This window comes from Liolophura sinensis, chromosome 8 (assembly GCF_032854445.1).
Source record: "Liolophura sinensis isolate JHLJ2023 chromosome 8, CUHK_Ljap_v2, whole genome shotgun sequence".
Lineage (NCBI taxonomy): Eukaryota > Metazoa > Mollusca > Polyplacophora > Chitonida > Chitonidae > Liolophura > Liolophura sinensis.
This window is the reverse complement of record NC_088302.1, coordinates 27,566,615-27,580,075: the sequence shown is the minus strand read 5'-3', so window position 1 is coordinate 27,580,075 and position 13,461 is coordinate 27,566,615. Positions and strand designations below refer to the sequence as shown.

The 13,461-nt window shown below is 39.2% G+C and overlaps 1 protein-coding gene across 5 annotated transcripts in view; it reads left to right on the top strand.

The window, feature by feature from the left end:
• LOC135472298 (tripartite motif-containing protein 75-like) overlaps positions 1 to 8,342 on the top strand; it is a 32,800-nt gene extending 24,458 nt beyond the window's left edge. For 2 of the 5 annotated variants that reach the window (XR_010444519.1, XR_010444518.1), the window contains 2 exons: positions 999 to 1,214; positions 3,597 to 8,342. Coding sequence is in view for 2 of the 5 variants with exons in the window: in XM_064751742.1 (XP_064607812.1) it covers positions 999 to 1,107 (109 nt within the window). In the remaining 3 variants the exon portion in view is untranslated. Of the gene's footprint in view, positions 1 to 998; positions 1,482 to 3,596 lie in introns of those variants that run through there. The other 3 variants (XR_010444520.1, XM_064751743.1, XM_064751742.1) reach the window with 3 other exon arrangements.
• The last annotated feature ends 5,119 nt before the right edge of the window (positions 8,343 to 13,461 follow it).

Sequence of the window (13,461 nt, the reverse complement as noted above, 5' to 3'; positions counted from 1 at the left end):
GCACAACAACAAGGATGCACGTTTTATTTCTGTAGGCTTACAGGCTTTATGAAATAAACAAATTAACTGTGTACAGGTAATTATAACATTACAACAGAGCCCAACCAGCTATTACGAATTTTACTATGGTTCAGTATTTTCAAACATTTCTGATACCCTGCTGGCACTTTTGTCAGTTACATGAATACAGGAAAGTTCATTTATAACAAAACGTCAATCATCGTAAGTATCCTTATGATACTCTCCTTAAATGCCTTATGCTGTTTAGAAAGTAGTGGGTAAGGGGAGTATCAATTACATTTTTATCCTTTTTTTCTTCTTCTTACATTATTTTTTAATTTAGAAGTGTTAACAAATTTAAACTATTCATGTATGACATGGATGATGAAAGCATTGTTAAAGTAAATCTTAAGGGTGGCATCTTAATTAAAAAGCATTTATTATTTGAGCTCAAGTGCACACATATAGACCACAATAACAAGAGAGGGATGTTCAATCATTTGTGTGTTATGTGCACATTTAATTACTGTAAATTACAAAAAGTGTATATGAAGAGAATCAATGTTAAAGGTTTTGAATAAATCTGCCCCCAGCATTGTGACCACCAAGTCTTTGAACCTATTCACCCTGTTCATAGATAACTTTACACATATACCTCTTGACCTTTATATATATATATATATATCCTAACATTATTTTCCATAATTAATTAAATGTGGAATAATTAAATAATTTGCCAGGATAGTCATTTTCCACAAGGTACATATATATGAATTTCAGTTTTTTATTTTTAGCTCGCCTGTATGAAGTAAGGAAAGATATTGTGAGAAGGGGAGAAAATGTCAGTGTTAGTTAAGCTTTTGTATTTTTAGCTACTGTATAATGGGCTTTCCTACATTGATTGAAGGTTAAGCTTTTTTTTTTAGCACCGTAGACTAATTTATGTCTTTGATTGGAGTTATACACCATATGCAAGAATATTTCCCTTATACAACCAGGGCCAGCATTATGGTGGGAAGAAAATGGGCACAGCCCAGGGAAACCCACGACCATCTGCAGGTTGCTTGCAGACCTTCACACGTACATCTGGAGAGGAAGCCAGCATGAACTGAACTTGAACTCACAGTTGCCACATTGGCGAGAGGCCTCGGGGTCATTGCGCCACGCAGGCGTACTTACCACCTTTGCCATGGACATCGCCTCCCTATTCTAAGGTATTGTATCTAAATGTACATACCTGGATAGTTAAGGTCTTTTCGCTCCTGTATTTTGGGCACTTTCACATGGATTGAAGGTTAAGCTGCTTTTAGCTCCCTAGTCTAAGGTACAGGTATGGTATGTAAATGTGTATACTCCAATGGAAGGTTAAGCTTTAGCTTTTTAGCTCTTGTACATTGGGCTCTCGTACTCAGATGGAAGGTTAAGCTTTTTGTAGCTCCAACATAGCAATAGAAAGTTTACGAGGGGGCTCTTTTTTATATTCTTTTCACTATCATGTTTAAGAGATCATATGATGGTATGTACATCTACTGTAAATAGGGCCTACAGATGGAAGGTTGAACTTTTTTTGTTTGTTTTTAATAACTTTCATTGGCTTTGTGAATTGTTCTGTGTCATTTGTGGTTGATTTCCGTGTAAAAAGTTAATAGTTATATAAACTTTACTTTGTTTTCTGTAGCAAACACATCTTTCTCTAGAAAGCCAGCCAGCAGGGCTCCAATTTCTTGTACATAAAGCCTCTGTGACTCTTTTTCAAAGTTTATAGACTCTGCCAAATTTACCTATTTGGTATAATCAATAAAATGTTGATGCTACAATTTTTGTGCACAGGCCTACCTAAATGTAGGAGAACAAAAAGCGTATTGATAACCAGGTTCATCTGACGATTTTATCAGATTTGTCATTTTTCTGTTTTGTCGACTTCCTCTGCTCTCCTTTAAACACGGATTTTCATGTAGGGGTACAATTTTTTTTGCAAACACCTATCTAGAGAGGCTTATTGTCTTTAGCTACTTTACCAGATTTATGAAGTGTCAAAGTTTGCGTTTTTGGACTTCATTTCTCTGGTATGCACATTATCATTAGAAAGCTTTCCACACCAATATTAGTACTATGAACCTTCGACAATTGCCCGTGCCTTCCTAGACTGTGATTGAATGCTTGAACCACCAACATAAATGGTGACTTATCAGCTGAGTATTGGCTCAGCCAACCCTAGGATTATATTAGCCAACCCTAGGATTATATTAGCCAACCATAGGATTATATTAGCGAACGATAGTACATGTACATCGATTGTGGCTAACGATCTGCATATCAAAGACCAATCCAGTGAGTTTATGCTTGAACTCGACACAAGGAAGTCTTTTACTACCAGAGCTGAACATTTGTCCAGCCACTCATAGTATTGCAATTGCCACCCAGAATACACAGGTTACAGTTCACAATTTTACTACCAGAGCTGAACATTTGTCCAGCCACTCATAGTGTTGCAATTGCCACCCAGAATACACAGGTTACAGTTCACAATTTTACTACCAGAGCTGAACATTTGTCCAGCCACTCATAGTGTTGCAATTGCCACCCAGAATACACTGGTTACAGTTCACAATTTGCCACTGCTCCACAATGACCTCTTTTCCTTCGCCTCGATTTACAACATATAAAATCACTGCTGTGCAATCTTTATGCATATGATGAACAGTGATATTTGTGACAGTAGAATAATTCTGATCTTTGTGGTTAATTTATTGGCAAGATCCTAGCAGTATCTGATTAGAGAATAATCTCTGTGTATGATAGTGTCACTCGATCAGTTTTTTTTTTTTTTTTTTTTTTTTTTTTGGGGGGGGGGGGTGTGGTTAGAGGTCAGCATTTGAATACACATGCATCACCTTACTTGAACATTATGCAGTTTTAAGATTTTTTGTACCTTCCTGAGCCTCCGACAATGAAAACAGATTTATTCTGCTATTCTAAAACAACAGTTAAAATTGGTGTGGCCCATTTTTCATTTTTGTTGAGATGGTTTTCTCAAACTGCAAAGAAAATGCTGGGCAAAGGAGTGACGTTATGGTAGTTCTGATTGTTTTTTGTTTTTTTTGACTGTTTGGTTTGCCATTACACCTGTATGGGGTTGTATTAAAAGTGACATCAGATCCAGTTACAGATTACATTTATTTTTACTGTGCAAACAGGAGTTGAGGTTGATAACGTTGTTTTTATGCATCAGCCATTCTTGCTTTAATGCTGTCATGGTAAATTTGTACATACGTGCCATACATAATACTTTGATCATGATACTATTAATAGACTCTCTCATAAGATCTGTGGAAAACAGTGGCTCAAAAAATAACAGGACCAATTTCAAAGAAAATTTAATGCAGATCTATAGAGAATTCAGTGATGGCTTTTTACAGATGGTGCCTGATAAGATAGTGCTCAGTGTGACTTTTAAAATTACCCTATTTTCTCAGTCAAAGTTTACATTTGGTTACATGTAGTTACGTCCAAAAAATCACAAAGTAGATGACCTGTTTGCCCCGAGAGAAAACTGTTGCTTCATGTTTAAACCCCCGTGCTTGTTTTGCTTGCAGGGCTTGTTGCTATTGTCCCAAGAAGAAGACCTGCATCATCCAAGATGTCAAGTGAGGAATGCTGTTTTTGAACATTTTCTGGCATAGGTATATGCAATCCTTTCCAAGTTGCATACAAATAGAAAATTCACGTTTTGTCACCTCAGAAATGTTTTATGTTCAGTGTTACATACCGGTATGACATTCCTGATGTTTAAATGTGTCAAAAAGGTCCAATTGCAATGTGGGTGTTAACATACACGTAATGTAGATGCGAGTAGGAGTGGCGTAGCAGAGGTGTACTCCTATCTTCTCACCTGAACTGTAAGGTTAAAGTTTCTGAGCGGAACTCTTAATTCATACATTTTAAGATTTCAGAGGTGCATTTTGTTACATGTAGGGTACTTTTGTTTTAATATTTGTGAGGTGTATCAGAGGTGTAGTACTTATGCCTGAGATACACTCTTCTCCTCCTCCTTAATTTTTACATTTTGTAGGTGTATCTGAGATTTTCTTGTTGTCTTCATACCATACTATGTTTCAGAGGGTTACTCTTCCTTCACTCATTTTACATTTGTCCACAAGTATGCCTGAGATGTGCTCCTTTCTTACCTTCAGATATTTCTTTTGCTTCTTACATCTTTATAAACTTTCCAGAAATATATCTGAGGTGTATTCTTCTACTCCCATACCTTACTGTGTTTCTCAGTTGTACACTTTTCTGTACGTGTACATTTCCCAAGTTCCAGGGGTTATTTCTGTAATTTTCTGACTTTAAAGTCAAAATTTAAATTCTCCTTACGATCCGTAGTTTTTGGTACTGGAAGTTGAAATTTGGACATGTTTGCCTCATGGTAACATTGATGAGGGGGACAGAATTTTAAAGTGTCAAGTCGAATAATAAGCTTTAAGATTGTATTTCAAAATTTGGCTTAAATCGGAGGTGAGTTTGTTGAACCAGCCACTGAAGTACACCTGTGGTGTGTTCTTCTCTACCTCCATGTCTTACCATGTTTCTTAATTGTACTTTTCTATACCGTCATGTTCATTTCTAAGTTCCATAAGTTTATCTTATCTGATCTTATCTACCTTCAGTCTGTATTGATGCTTTTTGTTTTTTGTCTACAAGTGCATATTTCTAAATTTCAGATGGTTATCTCAGTGTGTGCTTTTCTCTTACCTTCATGCCATACTGTTAATGTTTCTCAGATTTAGTTTTCTCCACACACATACATTTCTAAAGCTCCTGAAGTGTATCCAAGATGTGCTTTTCTCTACCCTCATGCCTTCACTATGTTTCTCAGCTGTACTTTTTTGCTACAAGGTACATTTGTAAGTTCAAGAAGTGCATCTGAGGTGTGCTCTTCTATAGTGCCATACTGTTAATGCTTTTCAGATTTGCTTTTCTCTACACATGCACATTTGTAAGTTCCAGAAGTGTAACTGAGGTGTGCTCTTCTATAGTGCCAGACTGTTAATGCTTTTCAGATTTGCTTTTTTTCTACACATACACATTTGTAAGTTCCAGAAGTGCATCTGAGGTGTGCTCTTCTATAGTGCCAGACTGTTAATGCTTCTTAGATTTGCTTTTCTCTACACATGCACATTTGTAAGTCGCAGAAGTGTAACTGAGGTGTGCTCTTCTCTGCCTCCATATTGTACTAATGTTTCTCAGTTGTACTTTTTCTATACATGTACATTTGCAGATTCCAGAAGTGTAGTCTGAAGTGTATTATTTTCTACCTTCATACCTTACTTTTTTCTCAGTTGTACTTTTTCTACACATGTACATTTTGCAGGTTCCAGAAGTGTAGTCTGAAGTGTATTATTTTCTATCTTCATACCTTATGTTTTTCGCAGTTGTACTTTTTTCTCTACATTTTTAGCTCACCTGTACTTAGGCTCATGTCTTACCCTGAGTGTTGGCGTCCAGTAAACTGGGAAAACAATGTGAAACAAAATATCCTTTATTGAGCTCTGGTTTTTTTCAACCATACAGAGCACAATAACAAGAGGGGGATATTCCATTGCTGATGCTCTGTGTGCATATTAATTACCGTAAATCACCAAATTCCTGATTTAGTGTATTGTGCATTCAAATGGATGTTAAACAAAATGCTAGAATGGTATCTCAAAAAGTACAGTACTTCCGCTTTGGGAGGATTTAGATCCGGGGTCAGCCCTGGGTCTGGTCACACCTAAACCTTTAAAAGAGGAAGATCTAACTTCCTCATTTGGCGTTCAGCATGAAGGGGATAGTGCAACAACTGGTTGACCCCTATCAGTATAATGGCCCGGGCCGGGCAGCTTACTTGCCTTCAGTTAATCGTTTCAGTGAAGCAGCATAACAGAGTGATGGAAATCCGCCCTGCAACAAGGAGGCACATCACATGCACTCTAAGGACTCCTTCGTCATCATATGACTGAAAAATTGCTAAGTACGACGTTAAACCTCAAGTACTCACTCACTCACTGAAAAAGTACAGCATGTATTGGCCTGAAGTTTTATATGTATATAAAGCAGAATGACACAAGGGGGATATTCCAGTGCGGATGCTCTGTGCGCATATTAATTACCGTAAATGACCAAATTCACAAATTTATTACTTTATGTATTGATCAGAAGTTTTATATTTATGTTTCTCCTAAAGGCGAGCCCTTTGGTAGCCTTGTACCAAGTCTAAGTTATTTTATTGATGTTTTAGGCTGCACTTAAGAATACATGTAGTTTTTCTATACACATGTACATTTCTTAGGCCCCCCACATATATAACTGATAACCAAGTTGCAATTTTAAATGAGAGGAGCATGCATACTCATATCAAGTAACCAGGCCAGTTTCTCAAAACCATCACTGACTGAAATAGAAATTTGAAATGTAATTTATGTTTGGTCCCAAAAGAGTAAACTTTCGACTATCTCATGAATGTTTATATTGTATGACAAATGTCAAAATTTAAAGCTTTATTGTGGTACCTCTAAGCTTTCCAGATGTTTGGAATTGGCTGTCTGCGATATGGATTTCCCTTGATGTCAGATAATTTCCTGCAGTAAAAAAATTTGTTAAATTTGTCGGTGTATTAAGATGATGTTTAACAGGAAAAAAAACAAAGTTTTGAAACAAGAATAATAATGGTGATATCAGATTTCTGCTCAAAGGTTAATGTAGGTGTGCTAGAGACGTTTTACTTGTATACTGCATGGACGCCTCCTAAAGGGTGTTGTGTAGTACACTACTTACCTTCCATTCTTCTTCAGCACCCCTGCAATTGATGTGTAAATCTTCTCTCTGTATTGTTGGCGTAAACTTTCAGAACCAGTCTGTACATGTAAGACACCACTAATATTGTATCGGTTATGCATTGACTTCAGATTAAGTTATATATATCTATTCTTGTTATTAGGCCAAATGTGATGGTAACAAAATTTTACCAAATTAAATGCTGTTAAAATTCAGTCTAAATTCAGTGTAAAGCGTTTGCTTGCTTTAATGGGGTGTGACTAAAACCCGTTCGGTACCTCTAAGTTCACCGTATGACAGTGCTAATACCATGCAGCCCATGGCAGTACTTGTACAATCCAGTGCATGGTAGTTCTGGTACAATCCAGCACAACCTGGTAACAATTTTTGCCCATTAAAGGTAGTAAGGCTTTACTACATGTTCATGTATTTACCTGGACTATTATAGACATATTTATTTGATTGGTGTTTTGCACCCTACTCAAGAATGTTTCACTTATACGAGAGTGGCCAGCATTATGGTGGGAGGAAACCCGGACTCTGCCCCGGGGAAACCCACGACCATAAGCAGGTTGGGACTATAATAGACATGCATTACATAGTTAAGTGCGTTCTAATGTTGCTTCTTATAAAATACGTGTGTATAATTACGGTCTACATGTAGCTAGATATAGTGCAGTCAGTAAATGCAATAAAGTGCCTTTCAGTTGCGTATGTACCGGCGCTTAAGGCATCTTTGCCATCCAATTTAATCCAGAGCGGCGTGTGATAGTCGCGAACCGTCCAGACAAGCCAGTACATTATTTGTCTGTTCTGTTACCCACTGGGCACCTGCCAATCCGGTTCCACACAGCCCAGCACATCTCAGAGTTCTATATGACACTGCTGTAGTCCGTTTCTTTTAATTTGTCTCCTATATTCAGCTATCTGCAGTACACTCGCAACCAAAATCGCCTTTCTTCAGTGACACGCAACACCACTTTACCTTTACACATCGATATGTTGGACGTACATATTACTGCGAAGAAAATGAAGTTAGAATACTTTTTCTAATGTTAATAAGCTTGTTTTCCAGACGAAGACGTCATTGCCTCGGGCGATGCCATAATTATTCAATAGACAATGACAATGAAGAGGTTTTTGTTTTACAATAGCTGCACACCAAGTAGTTACGCCAAACTCCACGACGTAACAAAGTGTACACTATACTCACCGTGAAAATATACTACGCTGTTTTTATAACAGAATTTCGTAACATCGAACTCTGTAGATCTACTTCTGTGAGATCATATCGCTATAAAAGATAAATTATACTTTACTTATTAAATTTATACGTGTATTATACTGCAGTTTAGGTAATTTGTGTTGCTCGATCTCCGTCAGAAGATATTGGACTGCGGCCATTATCCAGAATGCCTGCATTTTTAAAATAATATGACGTCACTCGAGGCGTGTCGAAAACCAGGTTATGAATTGTATGACCAGCACGCAAAAATATAGCTGTTGTATATATCATCATGTCTCTATAGACCTATACATACGGCATTGCCAATATGACAACCTTTGCCAACATGAAATATATCGTTGGGTTGGGGGGGGGGGGGGAGGCTTGCACTGCTGTAGTGGTTAAAGGCGCTTGCCTGTCGATTGCTTTAGTACGAACGAGGCGCGGTGTTCAAACATGGCCATTGCGAGTGGAGTCGTGTAGTTTCACTGTTCTCACTATTGACTGGGCCTAGGTGACAATATGAAGATGGTGACGCTCGTGTTTGCACAGGAAGTCGGCGACACTCGTGTTTGCATAGGAAGTCGGTGACGCTCGTGTTTGCACAGGAAGTCGGTGACGCTCGTGTTTGCACAGGAAGTCGGTGACGCTCGTGTTTGCACAGTACAACGTCAGTTGAAGACCACTTTTATATCTCCCTCAACGAAGTTAAGTGCGGTGAGGGCTATACTGGAATCACTCTGACTGTCTGTGGACTATTTGTACATACATCTCCCAAACTACGGAAACTGCTGCTACCGATCTTGATGAAACTTACATTACATCTGGACTTGTACATGCTTAAGTTAAATGGCACTCGGCTAGTTAATATCATTATTATCCCCATTTGGAACGTTTTCTAAATAAGGATGTTTTTACATGTATTCTGATTTTGTCTATGCAACTCCTAAAATATTTCCTATCTCCTATTTCCATGAAACTTAGCGTACATCTTCACGATTATCTAAACTTGTGCTGGATTAAGTTTAGTTACAATCGGGTAATTATTTTCATAACTACTCCCATAACTATTCACGCACTTAGTTTTAATAAATAATGTTTTTAAATAATTTAATAATGATGTTTGTTTTTTTTTTCATATACACAGATGTTTCCTAAGCGACTCCTGCTGGGGTCTTGCACCGATTTTTCTGGAACTTCATGTATATCTTTTACATGTATATCATCTAAACCTCTACATGCTAAACAATAATGACAGTCTGGGGTACATTTTAGACATCCGGATTCTAGTTGTCTTCAATCAATACAGTGTACGTATAGATCAGAATGTCGCATGTGGTGAAGTTGGTCAATAACTTGTTAAAATGTTGGTGTTTTTCCCCTGGGCACTACCGGTTTCCTCCACCCACAAGACTTACCCCCATCGTACGAATGAAACGTCTTATGTATTATGTTAAGTAACAATCAGATGTAAAAAAATATGCACAAATCCCAAGAGATGCATTACAAGAAACGTGTAGATGGGCAGTCTGGGGATTTTGAAATACATAAACCATGTCAAGCATCCTGTATTGTTGATAGCGTCTTGAGCACCGTGGAAAAACAAATTAGGTCTCAATACCAATTAATCTCCAGATTCTCAGAAGATGCACAGCAGGACCCATGATGTACAACCCATATCCAGAAGACATTTATAACAATCACAAGCGAGTTCACCCAGCTTCCATTCTTAATGTCGACAAGATAATTCCACAGAAATGTAATCTCACAAATCTTCCAGATCCCCAATGCTTGTCCAGTTTTTCTTGAACAACCCTCATTTTAGGTAAATCCTCATTCCGATTTTCTGATATTTACTTACACCTCCGCTCTTTGGCCGGAGCTGTTTTGAGTGCTTCCGATAAGAAATGTCATGTTTGGCTTTCTATTCACTATCAAATTGGCTATTAAAGAAAACTTCTTTGTTGCTCAATCCATCATTCTCAGTAGAGCTCTTATCTGATCTGATGACCACAGTAGTGTCTGCCAAAGGTCATCTCTGCACCTTCCACCCATAAATTTGCCCCGGAAGTATTGTCAAGTGGCTCTCCATCTCGACTTGGCCTTTAGCGACCCAGGCCTCTTAATATCAGCGTGCTTGATCCTAATACGTTGTCGTCGTTTGTCTGTAGCTACTTCTTTTTCATGCAGCTTTTGTATACAGAATTTTAAAAACTAACAACGGCACAAAAGGTTCATCTAACAGCGCCTGCTTTGTGCATTATTAACGAAGGTACACTGTGATTTGCAAATGTTTTTCAGTGTGTTACTGTTTCGGTTACCTATAGCAACTATTGAGCTCGACCAGTTTTCCAGTGTCATCGCTGACCGAAAGTAAACTGTTACTTCTGGAAGATGACTTGTTCTTGGCGAGTTAGATCGTTTATTCTAGTGGTGCAACTAGCGTTGCTTCGGCTGTGGCTCTGTGTCATGTAAGGTTCTCGGGTACTTGGCGAGGTGTTACCTTCTGGTTCCCCCTGTAAAATAACTGACCTTTCATTTACATACATCTGCGGATGGATATGGGAATAAGTCAGTACGTTGTACATGGCACAAGTCTCTGGTGTAAACCGTGGTATTTCGACACAGTTTATTGGTAGGCAATCCAAATAAATTACTGTGACCTGGATCAGAAGTAAAAGATGTGCGTATGCACTGTCTCTGGTTGCTGTAGTATAGTGCCTAATTGCAAAACCGGGCGTGCAAAGAACATCACAACCACTAACGAACAGGTGCTTTTTCCGCAAAAAAAGATCCCGAGGCAAATGAGGGACGGACAAAACCGATTGAACGAAAAAGTGACATATCTTAAAGGAATACAGTTCCCAGTCTTTACATATCAGTTTACAGATGGTTTGCCTGTTAACCTATACCGGTACTGATATATACAGCTATACATACTCATACACACGTAGGCTTACTGGTTTACAGTCTTATATAAAGCCTGTTTCAAGCCAAAGTAGATGAAATTACCATGCTAAGCCTATCAAAGCCTACACTCAAGATCTTGTGGAAATTAGCACTATGATATTCTGGGTTCTAATTATGGACGCAACACAGCATGACTCCACAGTTAGATCAATATTGTCGCGAGCGTCGGTTACATATAAAATCGTAATCTGGCAACATTATGACAACATTACATCCCTCCTAACATTTGGAAATAAAACATGAGATCTTAGTCATCATAGATCTGCTGTTATGCACAGGGTATAAATCGAAATACCAAAATTAACTGTCCGTATAGTCAAACTCCGACTCTTAGGCTTTGAAAAGCAATGGAATGTTAAGCACTTTATGTACTGTACTTGTTAATAATTAAAGGTACAATTAAAACAACTAAAAGTCCAAATTGTTCGTTATTGGCGCGCATCAATCAGAAATGTCATTCACAAGGTTATATAGCCTCTGAAACGAATCGGTGGCTGTCGTCTACGACTGGAAACTCGTGGTTGCACTGATTCATCATGGCTGTGAGCGGGATTGGCAAGGTCTTCGTCATCAAGGTCAATGTCACTGATGTGATTGTTGGTGGCAGTATCTAAACATGTGTTATTAGATTTCAACACTCATAAATGATGAGTTTCTGGTGATGGAGTGATCTCCATGTTTAGCGGTGGTCATTGATCCTTTCACTGCGGTGACTTTATACGGGTTGAAGCTGAACAGAGGTTTAAGGTTACCCTTTACCTGGTTGCGTAGTGGTACGATATCACCAACACGAATGGTCGCTGGCTTGGCCTGTGCGTGAAGATCAGCATAATACTTCATTCTCTGTTTGGCGCTATCGTCTTTTATCTGGATGTCGGATTGAGAGACTGGTTGGGCTAGTTGTGGTAAAATCGTGTGGTACGGCCTGTTGAATAGTACTTCAGCAGGTGGTATGTCAGTTGAAATGTGGGGCGTTGCACGGTAACTTCTTAAGAATTTTTACAGTTCCTGTTTCTATGGCTTTCCTTCAGCTTTAGATGCACGCATGGCTTTCTGTAAGGTCTTGATGAACCTTTCTGCATCACCATTAGCTCTTGGCCAGTACGGGTGATTCTCCGATGTTTGATAGCTAGGTAATCGAAGAACTGGCGAAACTCTGCACTATTAAATGGAAGTCCATTGTCAATTTTCAAAACCAATGATATACCATGTATGGCAAATATCTTGTCAAAGGCGGGAGTGGTGAATCGCGCAGAGGTGCAAGACACCTTTTCTACTTCAGGGGGAATATTCGCCATAGACAATCAGTTAGTAGTCTCCAGAGGGTGATGGTCCAACAAAATCTGCACAGACGTTTTCCGATGGTGCTTGCGGGAGCGCAGTCACCTTGAGCGGTTCTCGACGGGAAGAGTTTTCAGGGGTTACGGTCTGGCACGGGATACAGTTGTGAATGGTTGTCTCCACGAGTTTATCGACACCAGGGAACCAAACCTTTTGACGAAGCAGTTTCTTTGTTTTGACGATGCCATAATGTCCAACGTTGGCGAGGTCGTACACATGAAATCAGGCTGATATCCAATGCGGGAACCAAACAAGAGGATATTTCTGTCAGAGCTTACTAATAACTCCGTGTGCACTGTAGCAAAAGGACTGAAACTGTCTTGCTGTGGTGCTGTCAAGTTTTGCGTTAACAATTGGTTTTTAGGCAGATTTCGATTTGTTGCTTTTAACTAAGCCCATTACAGTTCGCAGTGGTGGATCGGCCTTCGTGGCGTCTTGCATTTCTGCGAGTGTTAGGGCTTTCGGAACTGCATGCTGCGTTAGAAAGTTTATGTGTTCCTCAGCCATCTTTTCTTCACAGCTTGGAGCGTCTGGTGGCTGAACAGGGTGTCTGGACATAAAATCTGCTGGATTGTCCTGTCCTGGGCAATATGTTACGTTGTACACTTGAACAATACTTGAGTATACTTGAAACCTTAAGATCCAGCGTTCAATTCTAGCAGGAGGTTTCGAGCTGGCTTTATTGAACAATGGAATCAGGGCTTTGTTTTCTGTAACAACCGTAAATTTTCGTCCATAGAAATAGAGATGATTGTGTAGTATTCCCCAGGTAAGACCAAGTGCTCCACGCTCTGTTTGACTGTATCGTTGTTCAGCAGGCGTGAGGGATCGACTGGCATACGAGATTATCTTGGTATGGGAAGGGCCTTTCTGAGTGAGTATGGCTCCAATTCCTACGGGACTTGCGTCAGCTATGAGTTCAACAGGTTTTGATGGATCATAGTAGGCCATAACACTTTGGTCAGTTAGGGCAGCTTTAATGTCCGTAAATGACCTCTTCTGCTTGGGTCCAGGAGAACACTGTTTTATGTCTTGTTAGATCGCCCAGTGGCTTTGACAAGGTCGCAAGATTGGGGATAAAGCGAGCACAATATTGTACCCTGCCGAGG